The sequence below is a fragment of the Rhinatrema bivittatum genome, chromosome 6 (assembly GCF_901001135.1).
Source record: "Rhinatrema bivittatum chromosome 6, aRhiBiv1.1, whole genome shotgun sequence".
Lineage (NCBI taxonomy): Eukaryota > Metazoa > Chordata > Amphibia > Gymnophiona > Rhinatrematidae > Rhinatrema > Rhinatrema bivittatum.
The window spans coordinates 272,731,422-272,757,887 of record NC_042620.1 but is presented as its reverse complement, the minus strand read 5'-3'; the positions used below and the strand labels follow the sequence as shown (position 1 = coordinate 272,757,887).

General features: G+C 44.4%; 1 protein-coding gene across 1 annotated transcript in view; it reads right to left on the bottom strand.

Annotated features, from left to right (window-relative positions):
* ZMYM3 (zinc finger MYM-type containing 3) overlaps positions 1-26,466 on the bottom strand; it is a 453,384-nt gene that overhangs the window by 332,211 nt on the left and 94,707 nt on the right. The window contains 1 exon segment of the mRNA XM_029607228.1: positions 21,257-21,434. Within this exon segment, the coding sequence (XP_029463088.1) occupies positions 21,257-21,434 (178 nt within the window).

Genomic DNA, 26,466 nt, shown 5'->3' with positions numbered 1-26,466 from the left:
GCATACAAAGGGTGTCTGACCAATCCGGAAAAACTAGAAGGAGTAATCCCCTGTGGCACTCGATCTTGTGAATGACCTTGCCCAGCAGGGGACATGGAAGGAAGACGTACAGCAACCTGGTGCGGTCTGAAGAAGGACATCAATCCCCAGGGATTGCTGATCTCTCCTGTGACTAAAGGATCAGGAGACCTTCACAACGTGAGATGTGGCCAGCAGGTCGATCGATGGGAGGCCCCAGCGATCTACCAGCAGCTTGAAGGCTCAGGCTGACAATGCCCATTCTCCTGGATCCAAACTCTCCCTGCATAGAAAATCTGCTCTGACGTTGTCTTTTCCTGTGATGTGGGAGGCCAAGATCCTCTGTAGATTCAATTCTGCCCATTCCATAAGGAGAACTATCTCCAGAGACACTTGCTGGCTCTTGGTTCCACCTTGGCGGTTGATGTAGGCTACCGTTGTTGCGTTGTCTGACATCACATGGACCGCCTGACCCTGGAGCCTGTGGCTGACTGTAGACACGCTAATCTGATTTCCTGGGCTTCTAGGGGGTTTTAATTCAGTGTGCCTCTTCCTTGGTCCAATGCCCCAAGTTAATCAGTTTCCTGACAGTTAGCTCCCCACCCCCGAGGCTTGCATCCATTGTGAGAACTAGCCAGATCGGTGGGGACAGGCTTACACCCTTGCTCAAGTGAGCTTCCTATAGCCACCACTGGAGCAGAGAACATATTTCCATTGGTAGGTGGAGGCAAATTGAATAATCTTTAGACAGCGAGTTCCAACATGATAGTAGGGAGCACTGGAATGGACGCATATGTGCCTCGCACAACGGTACTTTGCTTCCAGGGTTGACTCCATCAGACCGAGGACCTGAAGATAGCTCCACTGGCCAGGGTGGTGCAGCTATCATGTTTATCGACCGAGGGACTTGGCAATCAGCTTCCTTATCCTCGAGGGTGAGAGGAAGACCTTGTCCTGCTTGCTGTTGAAACCGGACTCCCAGATACTTTAAGGCCCTGGGAGGGCTTAAGACTGCTTTTGTCCATGTTCATGACCCAACTCCTGAAGCAGAGATGTCACTCTGGAGACTCTCTTCTAACGACTTCGCCCAGATCAACCAGTCAACCAAGTATGGGTGCACCAGATCCCTTCTTTCCTCAGTGCCACCATCATGACCACCATCATTTTGGAAAATGTTCTGGGGGCGGTGGCCAGGTCAAAAGGCACGGCCCGGAACTGATAATGGTGGCCCAGCACCGCAAAGCATAGGAAATACTGGTGGTCTTGTCAGATTGGAATATGAAGGTAGGCCTCAGAGAGGTCAGGGAGGATAAGAACTCTCCCGTTTGTACGGCCATTATGACAGAGCACAGAGTTTCCATGTGGAAATGAATTACTCGTAGATTACAGTTGATGCTCTTGAGGTCCAGGATGGGGCAAAAGGAACCCTCCTTCTTGTGTACAATGAAATAGATGGAATAACTCCCCATATTTTCCTGGGGCATAGGTACTGGAATTATAGCACTCAAATTGAGAAGTCTTATCAAGGTAGATTCCACTGCCAGCTTCTTCTGTTGGGAGTGGCACGGAGACAACATGAATATGCCCGAGGAGTGCTGCGAAACTCCAGCACATGTCCTTTCCGTATGATATCCAGTACCCATTTGTCAGACGTGATTTCAACTCACCATTGGGAGAAGAGGGATAGTTGACCCCCTATCTCCCCTTCCTGTGCATTGGTCAGCAAAACATCATTGGGGAGTTCTGGCCAAGCCTGAACCCAAACCAGCCCCTCTCTTTGGTTGTCGATTCCAAAAGGACCTAGAACTTCCCAGGACCCAGTTCCTGTAGAGCCAAAAGTGCTGGGAGCCCTGGCCTGACCCCGCATAGGCGAGGGGCGCTGCAACCTCTCTTATCTTTCCGGTAGCCGAGGCACTGGAGATTCACCCCACTTACTTTTCCAATTTGCTTCCGAATAGGAGGAATCCCTTTAAAGGCATCTTTGTGATTTTTGGCCTTAGAGGTCACGTCCACTGACCAATTTTGCAGCCAAAGCTGTCTTCTGGCTGCCACCACTGAGGCCACTCCTCTGGCCCCAAGAGGAACTGGGGTAGGTGCAGCTGAATTTCCCTCTCCTGTGGTAGAACCCAGTCCCGGGATTACTTAGATCCAGGTGCTACAAGGTTAAGATCGTGGCTGACCCATCCCTCTAAATGGAAGGAGCTGGGCTTAAAAAAGTTCTGGGAGTCACTCGACATATGCCTCCCACAATACTGACATAGTTAAGAATCAAGTTCAGACTGTGTAGCCCTAATATGGCAGGCAGCACAGAAGAGTGTCGCTTATGCTTCTTTGCAGCTGGAACCATTATAAACAGTAACTGTGCGTTCAGCCTGCTAGCACTTGAAATAGAGTGCGCACAGATCCTGTATCGATGCGCGTAGGATGAAGCGTATGTATGTGGGTACGCACTCATATGGGCGATGTTATGCGCAAAGTGCATGCGCAGAGCTAGCGCACACTGTGCGTACCAACACTCCATGGAGGGCAATGAAGACAAAACCGCGCACAAGATTGGCACAGTCGCAGCCTACTACGCGGTGTGCCCACCAAGCCTGAAACAGTGCCTAGCCCATTGGGGGGCCCGGTCAACCTGCTTGAAAGCTCCTCCCTTCCCTTACCCCAACAAGATCAGAGAACGTCATTGCTACAGCGTGCCGAGCAAGGAGACTGGAGGAAGGACTTACCAAAGCCCCTCCACGTCTCTGAATTGAAAGGAATCCTACTTTTCTCTTTACTTATCTTGGCTCCGCGCTTACCAGCTGAGTACAGAGACGGTCCTCTGGCTGCAGGGGTAGAGGGCTTTGGCATCACATTAAGAAAGGTGGAAGGAAGGCAAAACAATTACTGGCATGGTTTAAAAGGTGAGGTGAAAGAGGCTATTTAGCCAAAAGATCTACATTCAAAAATTGTCAGGAGGATCCAACAGAAGAAAATAGGATAAAGCATAAGCGTTGGCAAGTTAAATGTAAGACATTGATAAGACAGGCTAAGAAAGAATTTGAAAAGAAGTTGGCCGATGAGGCAAAAACTCACAGTAAAAACTTTTTTAAATATATCCGAAGCAGAAAGCCTGCTAGGGAGTCAGTTGGACCGTTAGATGATCGAAGGGTTAAAGGGGCACTTAGAGAAGATAAGGCCATTGTGGAAATATTAAACAATTTCTTTGCTTCGGTGTTTACTGAAGAGGATGTTGGGGAGATACCAGTATCAGAGATGGTTTTCATGGGTAATGATTCAGATGGCCTGAACCAAATCAACGGTGACCCTAGAAGATGTTGGTAGGCCTGATTAACAAACTGAAGAGTAGTAAAATCACCTGGACCGGCTGGTATACAACCCAGGGTTCTGAAGGAACTCAAAAATGAAATTTCAGACGTATTAGTAAAATTTGTAACTATCATTAAAATCATCCATTGTACCTGAAGACTGGAGGGTGGCTAATGTAACCCCAATATTTAAAAAAGGGCTCCAGGGGCGATCCGTGAAACTACAGAACAGTTAGCCTGACTTCAGTACCAGGAAAAATAGTGGAAAGTGTTCTAAATATCAAAATCACAGAACACGTAGAAAGACATGGTTTAATGGGTGAAGTCGGCATGGCTTTACCCAAGGCAAGTCTTGCTAACAAATCTGCTTCACTTTTTTGAAGGGGTTAATAAACATGTAGAAAGGTGAGCCGGTAGGTGTAGTGTATTTGGCTTTTCAAGACATTTAACAAAGTTCCTCATGAAGGCTTCTAGGAAAAGTAAAAAGTCATGGGATAGGTGGCGATGGTCCTTCCATGGATTACAAACTGGCTAAAAGGCAGAAACAGAGTAGGATTAAATGGACAATTTTTCTCAGTGGAGGGGAGTGAGCAGTGGAGTGCCTCAGGGATCTGTACTGAGACCCGTGCTTTTCAATATATTTATAAATGATCTGGAAAGAAATATGACAAGTAAGGTAATCAAATTTGCAGATGATACACAATTATCCAGAGTAGTTAAATCACAAGCGGATTGTGATAAATTGCAGAAAGACCTTGTGAGACTGGAATATTGGGCATCGAAATAGCAGATGAAATTTAATGTGGATAAGTGCAAAGTGATGCATGTAGGGAAAAATAACCCATGCTATAGTTACACAATGTTAGGTTCCATATTAGGAGCTACCATCCAAGAAAGAGATCTAGGCATCATAGTGGATAACACACTGAAATCATCGGTTCAGTATGCTGCGGCAGTCAAAAAACCAAACAGATTGTTGGGAATTATTAGAAAGGGAATGGTGAATAAAATGGAAAATGTCATAATGCCTCTGTATCGCTCCATGGTGAGACCGCACCTTGAATACTGTGCACAATTCTGGTCGCCTTATCACAAAAAAGATATAGTTGCGATGAAAAAGGTACAGAGAAGGGCGACCAAAATTATAAAGGGGATGGAACAGCTCCCCTATGAGAAAAGACTAAAGAGGTTAGGACTGTTCAGCTTGGAGAAGAGACGGCTGATGGGGGATATGATAGAGGTGTTTAAAATCATGAGAGGTCTAGAATGGGTAAATGTGAATCGGTTATTTACTCTTTCAGATAATAGAAGGACTAGGAGGCACTCCATCAAGTCAGTATGTAGCACATTTAAAATTAATTGGAGAAAGTTCTTTTTCACTCAACGCACAATTAAACTCTGGAATTTGTTGCCAGGGGATGTGGTTTGTGCAGTTAATGTAGCTGGGTTTAAAAAAGGATTGGATAAGTTCTTGGAGGAGAAGTCCATTACCTGCTATTAAGTTGACTTAGAAAATAGCCACTGCTATTACTAGCAACAGTAACATGGAACAGACTTGGTTTTTGGGTACTTGCCAGGTTCTTATGGCCTGGATTGGCCACTGTTGGAAACAAGATGCTGGGCTTGATGGACCCTTGGTCTGATCCAGTATGGCATGTTCTTAGATGGAGGTGTGGGGGCTGCTGAGCAGGAAGAGGTGGGAAAGAGGTATTCTGGGTGGGGAAGGGGAGAGAGAAAGGTAGGGAGAGAGAGGGAGCATGGGGAAGAGGATGCAGGGGTGGAGGGAATCAGGAATGTTGCACAGGGATATGAGTATGTGAAGGGATGATTGAGTAGTTGAGAGAAGTAATGGGGTACAAGAAAGTCTTAATATGTCAGTTTTGAGAATGGAGAAATTACTTACCTAATAATTTCGTTTTCCTTAGTGTAGACAGATGGACTCAGGACCAATAGGTATTGTGCTCTCCTGATAGCAGATGGGAGACTGAGTCAGATTTCAAAGCTGACATCAGCCTACATATACCTGTGCAGCATGCTTAGCTCTTCAGTATTCTCTTCGAAAAGACAGTGTGGATATGTTGCTTAATACTTGATTACACTTGAGTATACTTTATTAACCTTGAACTGGGTTCAACCTGATTTTATATTACATATATATATATATATATATATATATATAATATGTATATATAAATAAAAACTTTGGACTGGAGACCACCAATGCACTCAAACAATAAACGGCCGACCCCTGGTGTCATTGAACTAGAGGTAAGCCTCTAGTACTTGCTCAGTCCTCGATTTCTGAGCAGCCGTGGGCGGGATGCTAAGTTCATCTGTCTACACTAAGGAAAACGAAATTATCAGGTAAGTAATTTCTCCATTTCCTAACGTGTAGCCAGATGGACTCAGGACCAATGGGATGTACAAAAGCTACTCCCCTACCGGGTGGGAGGCTGCCTGTGGTCCACTTAGTGCTGCCCTTGTGTAGGATGTATCCTCCCTGGCCTGAAGATACGGGCAGTAAAACCTGGAGAAGGTGTGTAGGGAGGACCATGTCACCGCCCGACAGATCTCGGCTGGTGACAGCAGCTTGGTTGCAGCCCAGGAGACTGCCTGGGCCCTTGTAGAATGCGCCTTGACCTGTAGAGGTAATGGTTTTCCTGCCTTTATGTAGGCAGCAATAATTACTTCTTTGATCCAGTGGGCTATGGTGGCCCATGATGCCGTTTCCTCTTGCTTCTTCCCGCTGTGAAGAACGAACAGGTGGTCAGTTTTGCGCAAGGATTCCGATCTCTTCAGATATCGGACTAGGATTCTGCCGACATTCAGGTGGCGGAGGAGGCATGAGTCTTCCGAATCCCTGTGCTCATCTGGTGATGGTAGGATATTGTCTGGTTCATATGGAACTGGGAACCACTTTCGGAGGAAGGATGTTATCGTACGAGCTGTATGGTGCCCGCAGTGAACCTGAGGAACGGTTCCAGACAGGATAATGCTTGAAGTTCGGAGATGCGCCGGGCTGAGCATATTGCGATCAAGACGCTGTCTTTAAGGTCAGGAGACATAGAGATAGGGCGCTCGTTGGTCTGAAGAATTCCCGTGCTAGGAAGTCTAGTACTAGGTTGAGGTTCCATAGAGGCACTGGCCACTTTAGAGGTGGTCGGAGTTATTTGACTCCTTTCAGGAAAGCGGGACACATCAGGATAGTTGATAGTCTGATTGCCGTCCACTTCGGACCTGAAACAGGCCAGTGCTGTGACTTGGACCTTGAGGGAGTTGAGGGACAACCCCTTCTGCATGCCGACATGTAGGAATTCTAGGATCATGGGAATCTTGACTTTCCTCGGGAGGAGACCGTGGTCTTCACACCAAGATTCGAATACTCTCCAGATCCGTATGTAAGACAGAAATGAAGAGAACTTGCATGCGCGAAGCAGGGTGTCAATCATGGCTTTTGAGTAGCCGCGCTTCTTTAGGCTAGTCCTCTCAAGGGCCAAACCGTAAGAGAGAATCGAGCCGGGTCTTCGTGGGAGATCACGCCCTGCTGAAGAAGGTCCCTGTATGGCGATAGACGTAGAGGATTCCCCGCCAATAGTCTTCGTATGTCCGCGTACCATGGTCTTCTTGGCCAATCCGGGGCGACTAGTAGGACTAGTCCCCTGTGATATTCTATCTTGTGGATAACCCTGCCCAGTAGTGGCCAGGGTGGGAAGGCGTACAGGAGGCTTTTCTCTGGCCAGTTCTGGACGAGAGCGTCGATTCCCTGAGATTGTGGTTCTCGTCTGCGGCTGAAGAATCTGGGGGACCCGTGCATTGCGACAAGTTTGCTAGTAGGTCCATGGCTGGGAGACCCCATCGATTTACTATCAGCTGGAAGGCTGTGTCCGCCAGTGACCATTCCCCTGGGTCTAGGCTTTCTCTGCTGAGGTAGTCCGCAGAGATGTTGTCTTTTCTCGCGATGTGGGAGGCCAAAATCCTTTGTAGATTTATTTCCGCCCATTCCATGAGGGGGTCTGTTGCATTGTTCGACATGACTCTGACGGCTCGCCTTGGAGTCTGTGGCTGAATCGTAGGCAGGCTAGTGTGACCGCTTGCGCTTCCAGGCGGTTTATGTTCCATCCCGCCTCTTCCTTGTTCCATTGTCCCTGGGCCTTCAGTTCCTGACAGTGGGCTCCCCACCCTCGCAGCCTTGCGTCTGTGGTGAGCAATATCCACTTCGGAGCAGTGTCCGTGGTACCGGATCCCTCTCCTGGCTATAGAGATTCTTGATTTGATTCTCCCTGGTTCTGTTCACACTGTTAGCACAGGAGGGATTCCAGTCCAGGCTGAGCGGCTCTTAAGTGGCAAGCTGGGCAAAGGAAGGGTCCCTTGGCTTTCTTGGATGGCGGTGCCATTATTTGTGCGCGTGTAGGGCTTAGGAACTCGCCTGTGCGTGGAGCTATGCACTTGGATGCGCTTAGTTGTGAGAGTTGGATGTGCAGAAGTTATGCGCATGAAGTGCACACAAGTTGTGCATGTGGGCAACGGAGTTTGTGCGCACAACCCAGATGTGCGCGGCACAGTTATGTGCCCAGTTGTGCGCGCCACCGAGATGTGCACACTGCTGTGCGCTCAAACCATAGTTAAGCGCTTAAGTTAGGCGCTTCGGGCCTCCGGCCTGCCCCGCGAGTACCGTCAGTTGGAGGGGGAAAATGGCGCCAACGACCCCAAAGGCAAGATGGTGACCCCCCGGAGGGTCTCCACGTGTGCTGAACCTCACACCGAATCAGGGCCTGCCCCAAAGGAGGGCTGCTCAACCTGATTTAAACCTCGTCTGAGGAAGGACAGTACTGCTGTTCAAGCCTTGGAGACCGGAGACTTAGAAGTAAAGGTTTCTACCTTACATGGTCTCGGCGCTTACAGTCGCGTGCCAGACGGTCTCCAGCTGCGGGGGGAGAGGGGAAAACCTTCACCGCCGCACTTGAATCCTCACCAGCTGCCTTTTAGCCACCCTGGGGGCTACGTCCACGTCAGGAATCGGCTGGCGGACTAAGGCTCACCTCTGAGGGATATCGAAATCACCTCAGGAAAATCTCGACTGGGGGAGCGACCATTAGGTTTCCCCGCAGGAGAAGCGGGCTCTCTTCTTAAAGGTAAATTTTCTCTTCTTTCTTATAAATGTTACACTATTCTTGTTTGGGATAATGTCCGCATCTGCTATGGAGATGAAGAAACACTGAAGAGCTAAGCATGCTGCACGGGTATATGTAGGCTGACCTCAGCTTTGAAATCTGACTCAGTCTCCCATCTGCTATCAGGAGAGCATAATACCCATTGGTCCTGAGTCCATCTGGCTACACGCTAGGAAATATGCATTTCTTCTCTTTGAAGTTTGCTTAGTGAAGGAGGTTCTAGTTCTTGCCTGTGTGATGTAAGTCTAGCAGGCTCAGCACTCATCTTGTTTAAATTCTGCCTTCAGTACCACTCCCAATCTGTCTCACTAGCATTTGCAGTACCTCACCTCCACACCCTCTTATGCAGAGTACCACAAGGATTCGTGCTCTCTCACAGTCTTCAACATTTATATGGCCTTCTCTCAACAAGTGAAAGCTTACCAGATCATGACATTCAACTTGTGATTCCTCTGAGCTCTGACCAGGACAAAAAACAAACAAAAAAAAAATCAACAAAACTCAACAAGTATCTAGAAGAAACATCCACCTGGCTGAAACTAAAAACTCCACAAAAGACTTAATTACTGTGGGTTGGAAAAAATCCCAGCCATCTAAGCTCAAAGTAACCCTAGAAGCTCTGGCTCTACCTTATAGCCATTAAGACTCAAGAGCCTAGAATTTCTACTAGGATTGTAAATTCACCACCAAAGCCCAAATCCTGGCAATGACTAAAGCAGCTTTCTTCCAGATTCACCTACTTTGATATCTCCACCCTTTCCTTGAAGATTCTGCCTTCGTATCAGTCATCCAAGCCTCCGTAATCTCTCACCTGGACTACTGTAACTAATTCTGCATCGGGATAACCACCAAACTGAACCAGCAGCTGCAATTCATACAAAATGCTGCAGCCTGTATGATTAACATGAGTTAGATTGACAAGATCACACCAACTGTAAAGACTCTCCACTGCTCAGCAAATTCAAAATCCTGACTCTTACAAGGCCCTCGCATGCAGCACACCACTACCTCACTGGTCAGCTCATCCCATATATTTCCTCCTCACAGTCTCAAGCTCAGCTATCTGTCCCAGCCCTCAAAGAGCTAAGCCTCCTAAGCATCAGAAAATTCTTTCCAAGGTGCTGGTCCAATCCTGTGGAATTTGCTATTACCAAATATTAAAATGAGCCCCAGACCTAGCAGCCTTCAGAAAGCTTCTAAAGACATGGCTATTCCTAATAGCAATTGACCAACAGCCATAACCCTGAAGTAATAACCAAACCCTAACACTAACTACTGCACTTTACCAGACACCTATGATCATACAGTGAAAAACTAAAAAATGGAAATGGTGATGCATTACACAACTACTATATATACTTACAACATTGTAAATACAAACCAAGTCTGTTGCAACATGCATTGAACTCATTACTAGAAGAGTGAATAAACAATGAGCCACTTTTACTCAGATAAATAGCTTTGAAAATTGTTCTCAAAGGGACATAAGCTGGCTTGCCATTTTTGGGGTCTGGAAGAACTGAATAGTGATACAGCACTTTTACATTCCTTCGCATTTTCCAGTACAGGACTGGACTCAATGCACATCCAATCTTCTTTCAATCTAAACAGTTATATAATATCTCTCACCAACCATGTAACCAATTTCCTATCTATCCCTCATTCACTTATCCAGCTCCATTACAAGAAGAGTACAGGGCAAATGAGTCCGCAGTGAAGCAGAGTAGTGAAAAGAAGCAGGGAGATAGGAGGCAAGATAGATGGGATACGGAAAAGAGTACAGATTAAAAAGGAAAAACGCTATAAAGAGTAATAATGAGCATAATCAAGGTCAAATATTAATGCAGACTTCAGGTTATGCTCTGACCAGACGCGTCTCACTGAGCTCCTGCGAGGCCTACCTTTTTTTCCCTCTCTCTAACCTAACAAATTTGGCTCCCTGAGGCACGGATGGCTTTGTCAAGACTCTAGCCAAAGCTCTTTATCTGACCTATGGTCCAAACTGCGATCTAAGATCCGTAAGCTGATCTGAGGAAAATCACCCGATTGATCCTCACTGCCATCTTCTCCTCCACACGAAGAATCGCAAGACGATACCTACGCAGCGGCCGGTGACCATGATTGAGTCTTTGATCTGGTGGAAGAATTTACTACCCGGATCATGAAACAACTGGATTCCCGGTTGGGCATAGTTGTGGATAAGATTGCACAACTCGTCGAAATGGTTTGTGAACATGGTGGCCGCCTTGAGGAAGCGGAAACGTGCATCTCCAACCTCGAGGACTCCTAAACATCAATGAGGGCCAAAGTGGAAAAAGTTGAACGTCAATATGCCGCAACAGCTAGCAAATTAGATGATCTTGAAAAATCGGTCGCAGCGGAATATTTGGATCCTCAGCCTGCCAGAGAAGTTTGAGGGATCAGATGCAGCTTCGTTTGTTTCCCACTGGCTGCCCCAGCTCATCGGCCTGCCCTGCCAAAATGGCATCCTAAAAATTGGCTGAGTACATCACATCACAGTGACAGCAGGACAAGAACCAACGTCCCAGGATCTGGATAGCCCACTTGCATAATTTTTCAGACAAGCAGAAGATTTTGCGCTCTGCTCGAGACACAGGATCCTTGCAGTATGAGGGCTCTAAGACCATGATTTTTGCAGACTTCTCGGCCGAGCTAAAGTGACAAAGGCAATCATTCCAACTTGTGAAAAAGGAGTTAAGCAGCCTTGGAGCCTCTTATGCTCTATTGTTCCCTGCCAAGTTGAAAGTAACTCTGGGAAATAAGGTGACTATTTGTGCCACACCTAAGGAGGCTAAGGCATTGGTAGCTGAATTTAAAAATCGCAAGTCTGCCTCGGGCACTTCATGAATCCCTATATAGTGCTAGAGTTCTGATTTTTCTTCTCTTATATATGCTTCATGGCACTTGCCATGTTGTCAGTTTCACAGATTGGAGATTGCTCTTACTCTCTCTTTTGTGTCTTGGCCCTGCGGAACGGCTGGTGTCGCTGACTGACTGATCTGCCTGGAAGTTTCTAACCCTTCATCGTCCGCTTCCACCCATGTAGAAACACAATGCTGGATTCTTTCTTGGAACGCCCTATATGTTTTGGGATTTATTGTACAGTCTGCATCTACCACTTCACGAACTGTGATATCATATTGTTTTCCTCTGTTCATCTTTACTTACCTGGCAAGATTTTTTGATACTGATGACAACGTTCACGGTTGGGATGCTTTTGTATTGCTCCTTCATGACTTTCAACATATTATTACCTGAACAAGGTGCATTCAAAAACTTCTATTTTCTAACAATTTGCTATTATCTTGGGGTTTTACAGTTACAATGTGGTTTAGTTTTGTGTGTGTGTCAGATAACCCCTTTGTTTTGATTCTGATCATTTTCTTTTGTTTTGGGGCGTATGGATATTAGATTTGACATGCTGCGTATTCTCTGCATGGGTGGTGGCAATTGATGTGGAGGTGTTTTTCTTGGAGCTGAAGGGATTAGTTGGAAAGGCTGACACCACCCCCCCCCCCCCCCCACCCCCGATCTGATTCCTACCTGGCGGTCATCTGGCCTGGGGTTTCTTGATTGATTGGGAGGGTAAGGGAGTTTACTTTTTATGGGTTGTTCTGGTTTAAGCTTAGTTCCCCACTACCTCTTGGTTTTCCTTGATTGGGGATGAATTTGTTGGGGGTAATTTGGGTTGGTTTTTTTCTAAACTTCTCCATGGGGCTTGATTCCCCTCTTTGATGCTAATGCAGATTATCAGGGTAAGTGGTGTCAGTTATTCGCTACGCAACCGCTTCTTATTTTTTATTTTTAGTATTGACCAGCCGGCTTTTACATAATTTTAGCTTCTTTTTGTGTCTTCGGAGATTAACTGTTTTTCGCTCAATGTGCGGGGCATTTCCTCACCCATTAAAAGGAAACATACTGAATTGGGCGAAAAGCAATAGAGCACTTTTTCTTTTTTTAAAACAGGAGACCCATCTCACCAATGCTGAACATGAAAAGCTTAGACAAAGTTGGGTAGGGGAGGTACCGTATATTATTCGTCCTACAGCTCCAAAAGTAGAGGGGTGGGTATATTGATGGCTAAATTTTTGCCTTTGGTGGTTAAAAGATGTATAAGTGACCCTGAGGGACGTTATGTCATTTTAGATTGCTCCTTATACTCTGACACTTTTCTTTTAGTTAACGTGTATGGCCCTAATTGCGCACAAGAGGAGTTTTACCAAACACTCTTAACCACACTCATTTCTCTGGGGGGGGGGGGGGGGGCAGGGATTGGAATATTTGCATGGATCCCCTTTTTGACGGATCACGTAATACTCCCCATTCCTCTAAAAGCGGGCTTGCGCAACATAGTTTAGTTACTTCTCTCTGACTCCATGACTTATGGAGGTCTTACCATGGAAATGAGCAAGACTACACTTATTATTCCCCTAGGCATGGCTCTTACAGTCATATTGATTATTTTCTCTGCTCCCCGACTTTTAATCATCAACACTAAAGACTGTGTCATTCTCCCTTGTACGATTTTGGATCACAATGTAGTGCAAATTGACTCTTCAGCTGGTTGACACTCGGAAGCGTACTCCAAGGTGGAGAATGAATACTTGCTTCTTGGGTAATTTAGACTTTCTTCGCATGACAACAACTGTGACCCGGGACTTTAATGAACATAACCCCACCTCTGAGTACACTCAGATTCTTCGATGGGAGGCCTTTAAAGCCTGCCTGCAGGGTCATATCATTAGTTTTGCCAGTCATGAGCAGCCGCAGCAACAGCACAGAGATAAAATTTCCAATGTATAATCTAAGATTAGGTAGTTGGAGGTTAAACACAAACAGGATTGTTCGTGTAAAACTTATAAGCGTCTGGAGGATGCCAGGCGAAAATTTCGGTCGGTGGAAATTAGTCAAGTAGAACAGATTCTTAAATATACCAAATTACAATATTATAAACATGGCGAAAGGGCTGGCGCCCTGCTGGCTAAGATGGGCAAAAAGAAGAGCAGTGCCTCCTACATTTCTCAGTTATGGGATTCACATGGCTCCCTAACAGCTGACCCCAGTAGTATAGTGCAGGAGATGTTGCAATATTTTTCCAATTTGTATTCTTCCCCCGCTCCCTGTGATCCAGACATGCTGCAGGGGGTTTTTGGAACAATTTGATTTACCCAAGCTAGGTGAGCCGCAACATGACATGTTATCTGTCTGTGTATCCACGGCCGAAATATGGGCCGCCATTCAAGCCCTCCCTAATGGTAAATGGCTGGGTCCTGACGGCTACCCCATAGACCTTTTTAAGAAATGTTTCTCAGGATGTTAGCCCCTTTCTTCTACCCTTATACAATGCAGTGGGGTTTAATGCCTCCTCACTGCTAACATTTCCCTTATTTATAAGGAAGGAAAGGACTAGAACAGTCGATTATGGGTCCTATCGCCCTCTCTGCTGAATGCAGACTTAAATTCTTGCCAAAATTCTGCAGTTATGGTTGGAAACCGTGCTGCCATATTTAGTCCACTCAGATTAATCCGGCTTTGTAAAGGGTCGTGTATCTACGTCCAATACCTGGACGCCTATTCAATATTTTACATCTGACCAAGAAACTGGGTAAAACTGGATTAACCATTTTGTAAGTCGCCGAGAAGGCTTTCGATCGTATCTCATGGCCTTATCTTTTTGTGGTGATGCGACATATGTAGTTACCAGGGCATTTTCTACAGTGGGTGGAAGCCATGTATGAGACTCGAGCTCACCTTCTTATTAACTGTGTCTTGTCTCCTTACTTTTCTATAGCACGTGGCACACAGCAGGGATGCCCTTTGTCACCCCTGCTTTTCGACCTCACCATTGAACCTCTGGCCGCTCTGGTTAGACAAGGTCTATCCAGGGGTTTCAATTTGGTTCCTCTATGCACTCCATCTCCCTCTATGCGGTCGACGTTCTTCTTTTCCTATCCAAACCTCGTACTTCTGGCCCAGCCTTGATGCAAGCCTTGAGAATTTTCAGTCACATTTCTGGCTATAAAATTAAACTTAATAAGTCAGAGATCTTTCCTCTTGGCCTGCGTGCAGTGATTCCCCCATGCATGGCTGAGTTTCGGGTATATCTGGGGATCTATATTCCTCAAAACATGTCAGACCTTTTCTCTAAAAACTATGATACTCTAATAACCCATACCAAGTCGAAGCTGCAAAACTGGGCAGATCTTCCCCTTTCTTGGGCGGGGCGCATTAACCTGGATAAAATGGTAATATTGCCCAAATTCTTGTATTTATTTCAACATGTCCCCTGTAATATCCCAGCCATGGTCTTTAATTGTCTTCACAGTATGTTTTCTCGATTTATTTGGAATTACCGATGGCCCCGCATCCGGCTCAGTCAGTTATCGCTCCCTAAGCAGCAAGGTGAAATGGCCCTTCCTAATCTTAGACTTTATTATTGGGCTGCTAGGCTTCTTGCCCTTAAAGTATGGTTTCGACATGTTGGAGCAGCTTGGCGTTCACTCGAACAGCTACAGTCTGATGTTGAGGACCTTGCTATGCTACCTTTCTTACCACATACCTCACTGATATGTCGTAGAGCTGCCTGGGCCAATCCTATCATCGCTCACAAACCTTGGCAACAAACCTTGTGATATCTCCGTTTAAATACTGAACCCCTCTCTCGCCTTGCCCCATCTATGGGAACTCCCTCATTTCTGGCCTTACCTTTGCTCCAGCATTTAAAGAATGGCGAGATAATGGCCTCTACCACTTGATACAACTATGGGGGGATGGTCAGTTCCAAACTTTTGAAGCTCTTAGTTCTGAATATGATTTACCAGTATCTACGCATGCCAACTACCTACAGCTTCGGGCCGCACTTTCTTCTTTCTATAACTTACAAACCCCTCTCCTAGAGCCCACCAGTTACACAAGTATTGTTCTGACCCAGATGCACACATGCACACATTCTCCTCTATATGGGAATCCTTCAGGGCAGGGCTGGTACTACAACCCCCCCGCCCCCCCCCCCCCTCCAATCTTTGATAGACCAATGGAACCGAAATCTGGGCACGTCATACACAGCCCAGACTTGGAAGCTGATACAGACAAATGCTCACCGCAGTTCAATTTGCCGCACAGAGTGGAACCTATGGTGCGTTTGCTACACCGTACAATTCAAACTTCAGGTTTCTTTGCTAATATATCTCCCTCCTTTAACTCATAATGTTGGAGAAGCTGTGGTGAACGTGGTACCTATCTCCACATGTGGTGGCATTGTATTGGGATCCAATTTTTCTGGCATAAAGTTACGCGAAAAATAACAGATATAAAAAATATTCCCGTGTATATTTCCCCTATATTAGGCTTATTGGGAAGATGGGAGGGCTCGTTAGTGCCTCAGAAATATAGGTATCTTGTGGGTCATCTACTATTAGCTACTCGATTCACCATTGCCACTTTTTGGAAATGCTCACCCTGCCTAGAGTATTGGAGAAAACAGGTTCGAACCATAGCAGACCTTGAAAAACTTTGGTATAGTCTTCAGCATAAACTATTTAAATATAATATCATATGGGGACCTTACTATACATTTATAGCTGGTGACATCCCCGGGGTTTAGAGTTGTTCGATTACATTGCTTAGGCATATGTCTGTGAATTTAAGTTGTGTTGCTATTTTATTTTTATTTTATTTACAAATTTTTGTATACCGACTTTCCTCCCAAGAAAATCAAGACGGTTAACAAAACGTCTAAACAGATCTAAAAGATCATAAAGACGCAAACATTTCCATACATAATGCTATTTCCAAAATAACAACAATACATAACAATAATAAAATAAATCATATAATGGCTATCTAAAACACATTTCCAATTGTCAATCTAAAACAATACTCAGATTATAAAATACAATCTAAAAATAACTATTAGTAATTAATAATTATTAATTAAAATAAAACATAGTAAAATACAGTACTACTAAATCTTAAACATAAAATCTTACTAAAATTAAATCTTAATAGTAACTTAATATAATAACACTGGGTTTATTTCTTATTGTCTAGTGGATCTAAGATGTTAAATATATCAGCTTGTCTCTAAAAAGGCCTGTTCAAATAGCCAAGTTTTTATCAATTTCTTAAATTTCTGAATACAAGTTTCTGTTCTAATATCCACAGGAAGGGAATTCCAGATTTTTGGACCAGCCAAAGACAAAGTCCTGTCCCTGACTGAGTTCAGATGTGCCAATTTTGGAGAGGGAATTGTGAGCAGTGCTTTACCCAAAGATCTTAAATTACGGACCGGAGTATGGATCCGGAGAGAGGCATTAAGCCATTCGGAATTATCTCCGTATATTGTCTTATGGATTAGAGTCAGACATTTGTAATGAATTCTCGAGTGAATCGGTAGCCAGTGGAGTTCTTTCAAAACTGGTGTTATATGATCATATTTTTTCTTATTAGACAAAAGACAAGCTGCCGCATTTTGGAGTAACTGTAAAGGACGAAGAGTAGAACTAGGAACTCCTAACAATAGAGCATTACAGTAATCCAACTTAGGAGAAATCAAAGCCTGAAGCACTGTACGAAAATCCCCAGAATGAAGAAACGGTCTTAATTTTTTTAGAATATGAAGTTTAAAAAAACCATCTTTATTTATGGCTTTGATACAAGCTTTCATATTTAACTCAGCGTCTAGAACGGGACCTAAATCTCTTACTTCATATACTTAATTTTGTATGATGGAGCAAGAGATTTTATCTCTGTATCCATTTTCTCAGAAACTTTGTTACTCAAATATAGTATTTCTGTTTTAGATCTATTCAGTGAGAGTGACATATGAGATAGTAGTTGACTTATTGATGACAAGTAAAGTTCCCAAAGCTTCAAGGTATCTTGAAGGGAATCATTGTTGCTACTTATGTCTAGGCTCTGCCATAGTTGATCTCTGCAATGTTGGTTTGCCAACTGTACTTTGTTGATGCCTCGTCCTTACCTACTAACATACTGGTGTTATCTGTATTGTAACTTTAAAATCATAGTTTATAAAAAAAAAAAAAAAGTAAAAAAAAACCAAACCCCCCCCCCCCCCCCCCCCCCCCCCCCCCCCCAAAAACACAACCAACCCCTCCTTGTGACCAGCTACCTGCAACATGACATCTATGCCCTTCCCATGCACCATCCGCAGAGACATGGCATACACTCATTTATTTAAAATCTTATATTCCCCTAGTTTCCCAGCTGTAAGCATTCAGCGCAGATTACTGCTCTTCCTGGTATCACATCACTAGTAACATAGCAAATGAGCTCTGCCCTCTACATACTAAAGAAATCAACACAGAAAAGAAAGACAAAAAACCCTGGTACACCCCTGGTCTTAGAAAATTGAAACTTGAGCTCCGTAAAATGGAAAAGAAAATGGCGTAAAAACCAAACGCCAATGTTACTTCAGAAATTTAAGTCACTCCTTCATGAATACCGGAAAAAGACAGACGAAACCAAGAAAAACTACTACGCCTTGAAGATCCACCAATACCAATTCAATCCACGAGCTCTCTTCCAATATCTTTCTACCATCATCACTCCCCCAGCTAACTTCAATTCAGATGATGACAAACATAGATGTGAAACACTAGCAACCTATTTTCATGACAAAATCAATGCTATTATGAACCGCATCTCTACTTCCCCCCTTTCTAACCTCTCTACAAACACTACCACATCCCCTATTTCAACAACACATAGACCACCCACACACAATCTAAATCTACAGTCTCTGCTCTGCTTCACTTACAAAATTCGAATCCACAACGACACTAGAAATTGAAGGTATACTCAAAAAAACTAAACCAGCAATGCACCCATTTGACATCATGCCTACAAAAACACTCCTCGCCATCCCTTCAAGAATTGCAATACCCATAACAAAGATTCTTAACAAATCCATCACCTCTGGAATTGTACCTGCACAACTCAAACACGCCATTATAAAACCAACTCTGAAGAAACATGATTTAAACCCAACAGAATCAGCAAACTTTCGCCCAGTATCGAATCTACCTTTTCTATCCAAAATATTAGAGAAAGTCATCAACAAACTCCTCACTGAATTCCTAGATGAAAACCAATTACTCTACCCATCCCAATATGGATTCCGTAAGCACCATAGTACTGAAACTCTTCTCCTAACACTCTCTGATACGATTCTAAAAGCATTAGACACTGGTCATTTGTATATACTTGCCCTGCTGGACATTTCCTCACCATTTGACACAGTCAACCATAACATCCTTTTAACTCACCTCTCTCAAATTGGCATTACTGGCACTGCTCTATGTTGGCTCAAATCTTTTCTTAACGGCAGGAAATGCAGTGTAAAAATTGGCCAACATGAATCCAAACCCAAAAATCTGCTACAAGGAGTACCCCAAGGTTCCTCTCTATCTTCCACACTTTTCAATATATACCTCACTCCACTCTGTCAACTGTTGATGAAACTGGGTCTCCCGCACTTCATATATGCAGATGATGTGCAGATCCTAATCCCTATCAAGGACTCACTACCCAATGCGCTCAAAACTTGGAAGACTGCACTAACTGAAATTGAGAATCTACTAACTGAAAACTCATTGGCAATAAATACCAACAAAACAGAGCTTCTCATTATTTCGCCACAAAACAACAACCATGCTAGCCCCACTCAACAATCTCTATCTGACCTTCACCCTATACAACAAGTCCGCAGTTTTGGTGTCATAATTGACAATCATTTTACACTAAAAAAATGTATCACTTCCACCATTAAAAATGGCTTCTATAAACTTCATACTTTGAAAAGGATAAAACCACTTCTACACCCAAATGACTTCCGGACTGTACTACAAGCTACTATATTATCTAAATTGGACTACTGTAACTCCATATTACTAGGTCTACCAAATAACTCAATACAACCACTACAGATGCTACAAAATGCAGCTGCACGCTTGCTCACTAACACGCACCGCCACGAACACATTACTCCAGCTCTTCAATTCCTACACTGGCTTCCAATAGTATCTAGGATAGTATTCAAAGTTCTCACCCTTATACATAAGTCATTATATAACCGAGATATGCATTTGTTCGCTGAATTTTTTACATTCCATACATCAAACAGACCAATTAGAAAAATGCACCAGGCTAAACTAGCTACTCCAACGCTTAAACAAATAAAATATGTCTCAACGAGAGAACGAACATTCTCGATAGCTGGAATCAACCTGTGGAATAAAATACCCACAGATCTGCGCCAGGAACCCTGCCACAAGAAATTCAAATAGAACCTAAAAACATGGCTGTTTAAACAAGCCTACAATTTGTGAACACGTCTCTTCAGATTATTATATTTAATATAACATTTATATAATAATATCTATTCATACCAATCAGTTACTATTCAATATCGCTAAGCACACCTTTTGTGACCTATATACTTGCAATATTCTTATTATTGTAATTATCTGTCAATTAATTCTGACCTTCAAGAAATCTACTTCTGCTTTTGTTCTATATTCCCAAATTGTAAATATTTGTACTGTTAATATTGAACTATTACTCTTGATCCTCCAGCCACATGCGCCCCTGCTGAATTTAGTTTATTTTAATTATTTAGTTTATTTGAATTATTTATAGTTTTAATGTTGATCAGCCATGTATCATTATATAATTATTTTGGATTGTAAAGCTTGTTGCTAATTTAATGATCATTGTAAACCGAGGTGATGTTTGCTAACGAGCCGCGGTATATAAAAATCCTTAAATAAATAAATAAATAAATAAATTACAATATATAAAACAAATCATAGTAAATCCATAAAATAAGAGTAACATAAAACATACAAGTACAAACATAGCTTAGCATATAACCTTGACTGCAAATGCCTCCCTGTACAAGATTGCTTTGATTTGTTTTCTGAACACCTTCACACCTTTTTCCTGCCTTATCTAGACTGATAAGGCTTTCCATAAAGCTGGAGATATAGACCAAAATGTCCTGGCTCCTGTTTGCTGAAGCTTGTAATCTCTAATGGCAGGCACACAAAGGAGTTTTTAACTCTCAGATCACAAAGTTCATATGGGATTTTACCTCTGAATTTTGTTTTGCATCACACAGGGATAATCTGCATACAGTAATTTATGTGTGATCACAAGCATCTTAAATTTTGATCTATATCTGACTGGTAACCAATGTAATTCTTTCAAACCCTGCTGTATATGATCATGACTTGTCAACCCTTTAAAGAGACATTCAGTGGCATGCTAGACTAACTGTAGAACAAGTACCAGTTTTTCTGGAAGCCCATAACATAGGCTACTACAATAGTCCAGTTTACCTAGAACTAAGGATTTTAGTACAACTCTAAACATGTCTGCTGGGACTATACATTTTGGTGATCTTAATATTTTTAGTCTATAAAATGCCATCTTGGCTAGCTGTCTTATATGTGATTGCATTGTTAACAGAGTTTAACATTACTCCAAGGTTCCACATTTCAGATAAAAATGAAAGAAATTATTTTGACCATAACTGAAGTTAACCTATCATCTCGCAACTTCTTGCCCACCCATAACAGAGTTTTGCCTACACTAAGGCACAGACCATTGTTTGTTAACCAAATTTTTATCTGAGAAATGCACTGTTGAAACAACCCTATGCCCTTTCCATGCCCCACTACCTGAGACATGGCATCCAGAATGCAACAGGCTACTCACCTCCCCAGGTCTGTGACAGATGCTGCATTTAATGATGTCTGGGATATCCGTCGTCTGTGAAGCGCGTTTCTGCTGCTGTGCTTCATATAAGGAAAGACAGGCAGAAGTACAAAATTCACGAAAAGAGCCTCCGGACCCAGTCTGTGCCACAACAGACTCTCTACTGTTCACAATTTCTCTGAGATGAATAAATAAGCAATGAATCAGCAGAGATCAGATCACTTATTGGACAGAAAAATGATGATAGTCTATGCTTATTTATGGATTTAAAATTAAATTGACAAACTAAAATGAAGATTAACCATTTTTTCTTTTCCACAGGATTTGGAAACTGAAAATTTTGATATTCAAATACCTCAAAGCATAAAAAAAATGCAGAAGAGTCATATTTTTCAATGGAAAAGGAAATATGGTTCTTACTTGTTAATTTTTGTTCCTGAAATCCAACAGATCAGTCCAGATGCACGGGTTTTTCTCGCCTACCAGCAGATGAAGACAGAGAAGAAAAGCTTTGCTGAGATGGCATGGTCCCAAAGCTGAACCCTTTGAACCACAGGAGACTGAAACCATTCAATTTAACCAAAACTTCTTACTATATAAATACAGAATAAAGTGGTCTTTCTAGAGGGAGCGGTGCTCTGGACTGATCTGTGGGATTACAGGAACAAAAGTTAGGAAAACTGGTTCTTACCTGCTTTCTTGAGCAGCCCCCACATCAGTCCAGACACATGGGATACACCCAAGCACCCCTAAACTGGGCGGGAACCTGAAAGACCTGCGTGCAGCACACTCTCCCCAAAGCTCGCCTCTTCCAGCACTCAGACATGAAGCCGGTAATGCCTCATGAAAGTGTGGAGTGACGACCAGGTCGCAGCGCAACATATTTTCTGTGGAGATACCAGATGACATTCCAACCAGGATGCTGTATCCTATGCCCTGGTGGAGTGGGCCTTTAGGCCCACCGGAATCGGACATCCCTTACGTATGTAAGTTGACACAATGGTCTCCTTTAGCCAACAAGCAATAGTAGCCTTAGAAGCCTTGCTCCCTTTACTCACTCCACCAAACAGCTCAAACACATGATCTGTTCTTCTAAAGCTACTGGTAACATTCAGAAAGCGAGGTAGAACTAGACACACATCCAACAAATGGAGCTCTCACTTGTGAACCTGAAGGATCCAAATTTCAAAAGGCTGGAAGTTCTACCATTTGACTGAGGTGAAATGAAGGCGCCATCTGTAAAGATACCCCCCATCTGAAATCTGAAGAAAGGGGTTCCTACATGACAATGCCTGAAGTTTTTATATCCATCTAGCCGAATATATCGCTTACAAGGAAGACCACCTTCAGCACGAAGTCCTTCAACAACAACTTCCACAAAGGCTCAAAGGGAGAACCACAAAGATCAAATTCAAGTTCCACAAGGGAAACACCCACCTCACTAGAGACCATAAATATGTTTCACCCCTCGAATTAATTGAAATGCATCCAGATGCGAAGCCAGGGACAACCCCTGCAGCTTACCTTAAAAACAGCCCAAGGCTGCCACCTTTACTCGGAGAGAACTGTACGCTAGCCCTTTTGCTAGGCCTTTCTGCAAAAACCCAAGAATTTGAGAAACCGATGCCCAAAGAGGGGAAATCCCCTCCTCGAGACACCACACCTCTAAAACCTTCCACACCCTCACATAAGTCAATGAAGTGGAAGGTCTCGTTGCTTGGAACAATATTGTAATGACCTCTTCTGAGTACCCTCTCAATCTCAAATGCATCCTCTCAAAAGCCAAGCTGCAAGACATAAGCAATCCACCTGTTCTAAGATAAGTGGATCTTGATGAAGAAGCCTGGGTAGATGCCTGAGCCAAAGAGGTCTAGCCACTCTCAGATTCAACAAATCTGTGAATCACAATTGCTGTGACCATTCTGGAGCTACTAAGTTAACTCTTCCCAGGTGAACTTCGATCTATCATAGAACCCTGCCGATGAGAGGCCATGGAGGAAACACATACAAGAGGATCCTGGGTGGCCACAGAAGGACCAGAGTGTCGAGGCCTTCTGCTCCTGCCTCCCATCTGCAACTACAGAAGCACTGTGCTTTGCTGTTCTTTTCAATGCCATCAAGTCTTGCATGGGAACACCCCACCTGAGTAAATGAAGAGTCTTTGCTTCCTCTGACAGCACACTCTTGCTGAGAAAATCAACTTGAACGGTGTCCACTCCAGTGACATGTGAAGTCACTAGGGCCATTAGGTGATGTTAATCCAGTGAAAAAGCTCCTGGGTCTCCTGGGACACCATTTGACTTTTGTCCCACCTTGGTGGTTTATGTAAGCCACTGCTGTCACACTAGCCAAAAGGACTCACTGCCCCCTTGCACAAGAGAGGAAGAAAACAATGCCTTGCAACTGCTTCTGTCTCCAATTAATTGATAGTCCATGAAGCTTCCTCTGCTGACCACAAGCCTTGCACCATCTTCCCCTGACAGATGGCACCCCATCCTGTCAGGCTGGCATTGGTGGTCACTACCATCTAATCCAGAATCTCCAACACCAACTCCAAGTTGCCCTGATAAAATCACCAGGAAAGACTGGACCTAGATTCCCCCTGTAGGGGTAGCGATACATGAAAATCCTCCGACTGAGGATTCTAGCAGGATAGCAGAGCCCTCTGGAGAGACTGCAAATGGCGAACGCCCAGGGAACTAGATCAAACGTAGATGCCATAGAACGCAGGACCTGCCAATAATCAAAAACCGTGGGTATGGTTAACCTTAACAACCTCTACATCTGTGCCTGTAATTTCCACATTCTCTTTTTCATGAGAAACACCTTTCCTATAGAGATGTCTAATCACGCACTGAGGTACTCCAGTGACTGGATGGGGACAAATTTTCTCTTTGACAAATTCACCACCCAGCCCAAAGTCCACAATCACTGCAGAATCTGTTAAACCAAGCACTAATACAGCTCCTTAGACTGTGCCTGAATGAGCCAGATACACTAAGATGACCTCTCTCCGAAGAGCAGCTGCCACCACCATCACCTTGGTGAAAGTTTGTGGTGCTGTTGCTAACTCAAACAGCAGCACACAGAATGGAAAATGCTCTCCTAGTACCACAAATCTCAGAAACTTCTGATACTCTGGCTAGATTTGAATTGGAGAAATGACTTACCTGATAATTTCGTTTTCCTTAGTGTAGACAGATGGACTCCGTACAGGTGTGTTATGTGCTCTTCTGCTAGCAGATGGGAGACGGAGTCAGATTTCAAAGCTCACGTCACCCTAGAAATACCCCTGCGGTGAGCTCAGCTGTTCAGTATTCTCTTCGAAAAGCCATTGTGGATATATATTTGCAACAACTTGATTGAACTGATTCCAAAAACTGGAGACTGCCAGTGCACTCAACCAATTAATGCCAACACCTGGCAAACTGCGGGTGTCTTGAACTAGGATTAGGCAACGGCTTACCCGTATTTGCTTAGTCTCAAGATTCGCTTTCGAGGTCCTCCTTCTCTGGGGCAACCATGGGTGGGATGCTGAGTCCATCTGTCTACACTAAGGAAAACGAAATTATCAGGTAAGTAATTTCTCCATTTCCTAGCGTGTAACCAGGTGGACTCAGGATGTACAAAAGCTACTCCCGGACAGGGCAGGAAGCTGCCCGTGGCCCACTTAGTACTGCCCTTGCGAAGACTGCGTCTTCTCGGGCCTGAACATCCAGGAAACCTGGAGGTGGTGTATAAGGAGGACCACGTCGCCACCAGACAGATATCGACGGGCGACAGCAGCTTGGTTTCTGCCCAAGATACTGCCTGGGCCCTGCCTGAGCCTTAACCTGCAGTGGTAAGGGCTTTCCTGCCTCTATGTAGGCTGCCTTGATTACTTCCTTGATCCAGCGAGCTATGGTCGCCCTCGAGGCCGCTTCTCTTTGATTCTTCCCACTGTGTAGAACGAACAAGCAATCCGTTTTACACACCGGTTCCAATCTTTCCAGGTATCGCACCAGGAGTCTGCCGATATTTAGATGGCGAAGAAGGTGAGAGTCTTCAGAGTCCTTATGTTCATCCGGGGATGGTAGGGAGATGGCTTGGTTGAAATGAAACTTTTAAGACCACTTTCGGTAGAAAGGAGGGGACGGTGCCACTTTAGGGGTGTTAAAAGTTGCTTAACCCCTTTTAGGAAACGGGTCAAATCCGGATGAGCTGACAGACGTATTCCATTCACTTCGGCTCTGAAGCAGGAGAGGGCTGCTACTTGGACCTTGAGAGTCGAGTGACAACCTCTTCTTCATACCATCCTGTAGGAACTCCAGAATCATGGGGATCTTGGCCGTCCGTGGGAGTATCCCACGGTCCTTGCACCAGGCTTTGAATATTCTCCAGATCCTTATGTGTGCCAGAGATGTTGAGAACTTGCACGCAGAGCAGGGTGTCAATCACGGCCTTTGAATAACCGTGCTTCTTCAGGCGAGTCCTCTCAAGGGCCAGACCGTAAGAGAGAATCGAGATGGATCTTTGTGAAGAATCGGGCCCTGCTGAAAAAGGTCCCTGTGTGGAGGTAGGAATAGAGGGTTCCCGGCAAGGAGTCTTTGCATGTCTGCGTACCATGGGCATCTTGGCCAATCCAGGGCCACTAATAGAACTAGTCCCCTGTAGTGTTCTATCTTGCGGATGACCTTGCCCAGTAGTGGCCATGGGGGGGAAGATGTACAGTAAGTCTTCCTCTGGCCAGGTCTGGACGAGAGAGTCGATCCCTTGGGAGTGTGGCTCTCGTCTGCAGTTGAAGAACCTGGGGACTTGGGCTCTGGGAGAGGTGGCCAGTAGGTCCATGGCTGGGAGGCCCCAGCGATTTACTATTAGTTGGAAGGCTGTGGTCGATAGCATCCATTCCCCCGGGTCCAGGATCTCTCTGCTGAGGAAGTCTGCTGAAACATTGTCTTTTCCTGAGATGTGGGAGGCAGAGATCCCTTGTAGGTTTATCTCCGCCCATGCCATGAGAGGATCTATCTCCAGGGACACTTGCTGGCTCCTGGTTCCTTCCTGGCGGTTGTTGTAGGCAACCGTTGTAGCCTTTGCCCTGATCAACCAGTCGTCCAAGTAAGGGTGTACCAAGATCCCTTCCTTCCGCAGTGTTGCTGCCACAACCACCATAATTTTGGAGAATGTTCTGGGGGCAGTTGCTAGGCCGAAGTGTAGCGCTCGGAACTGGTAAT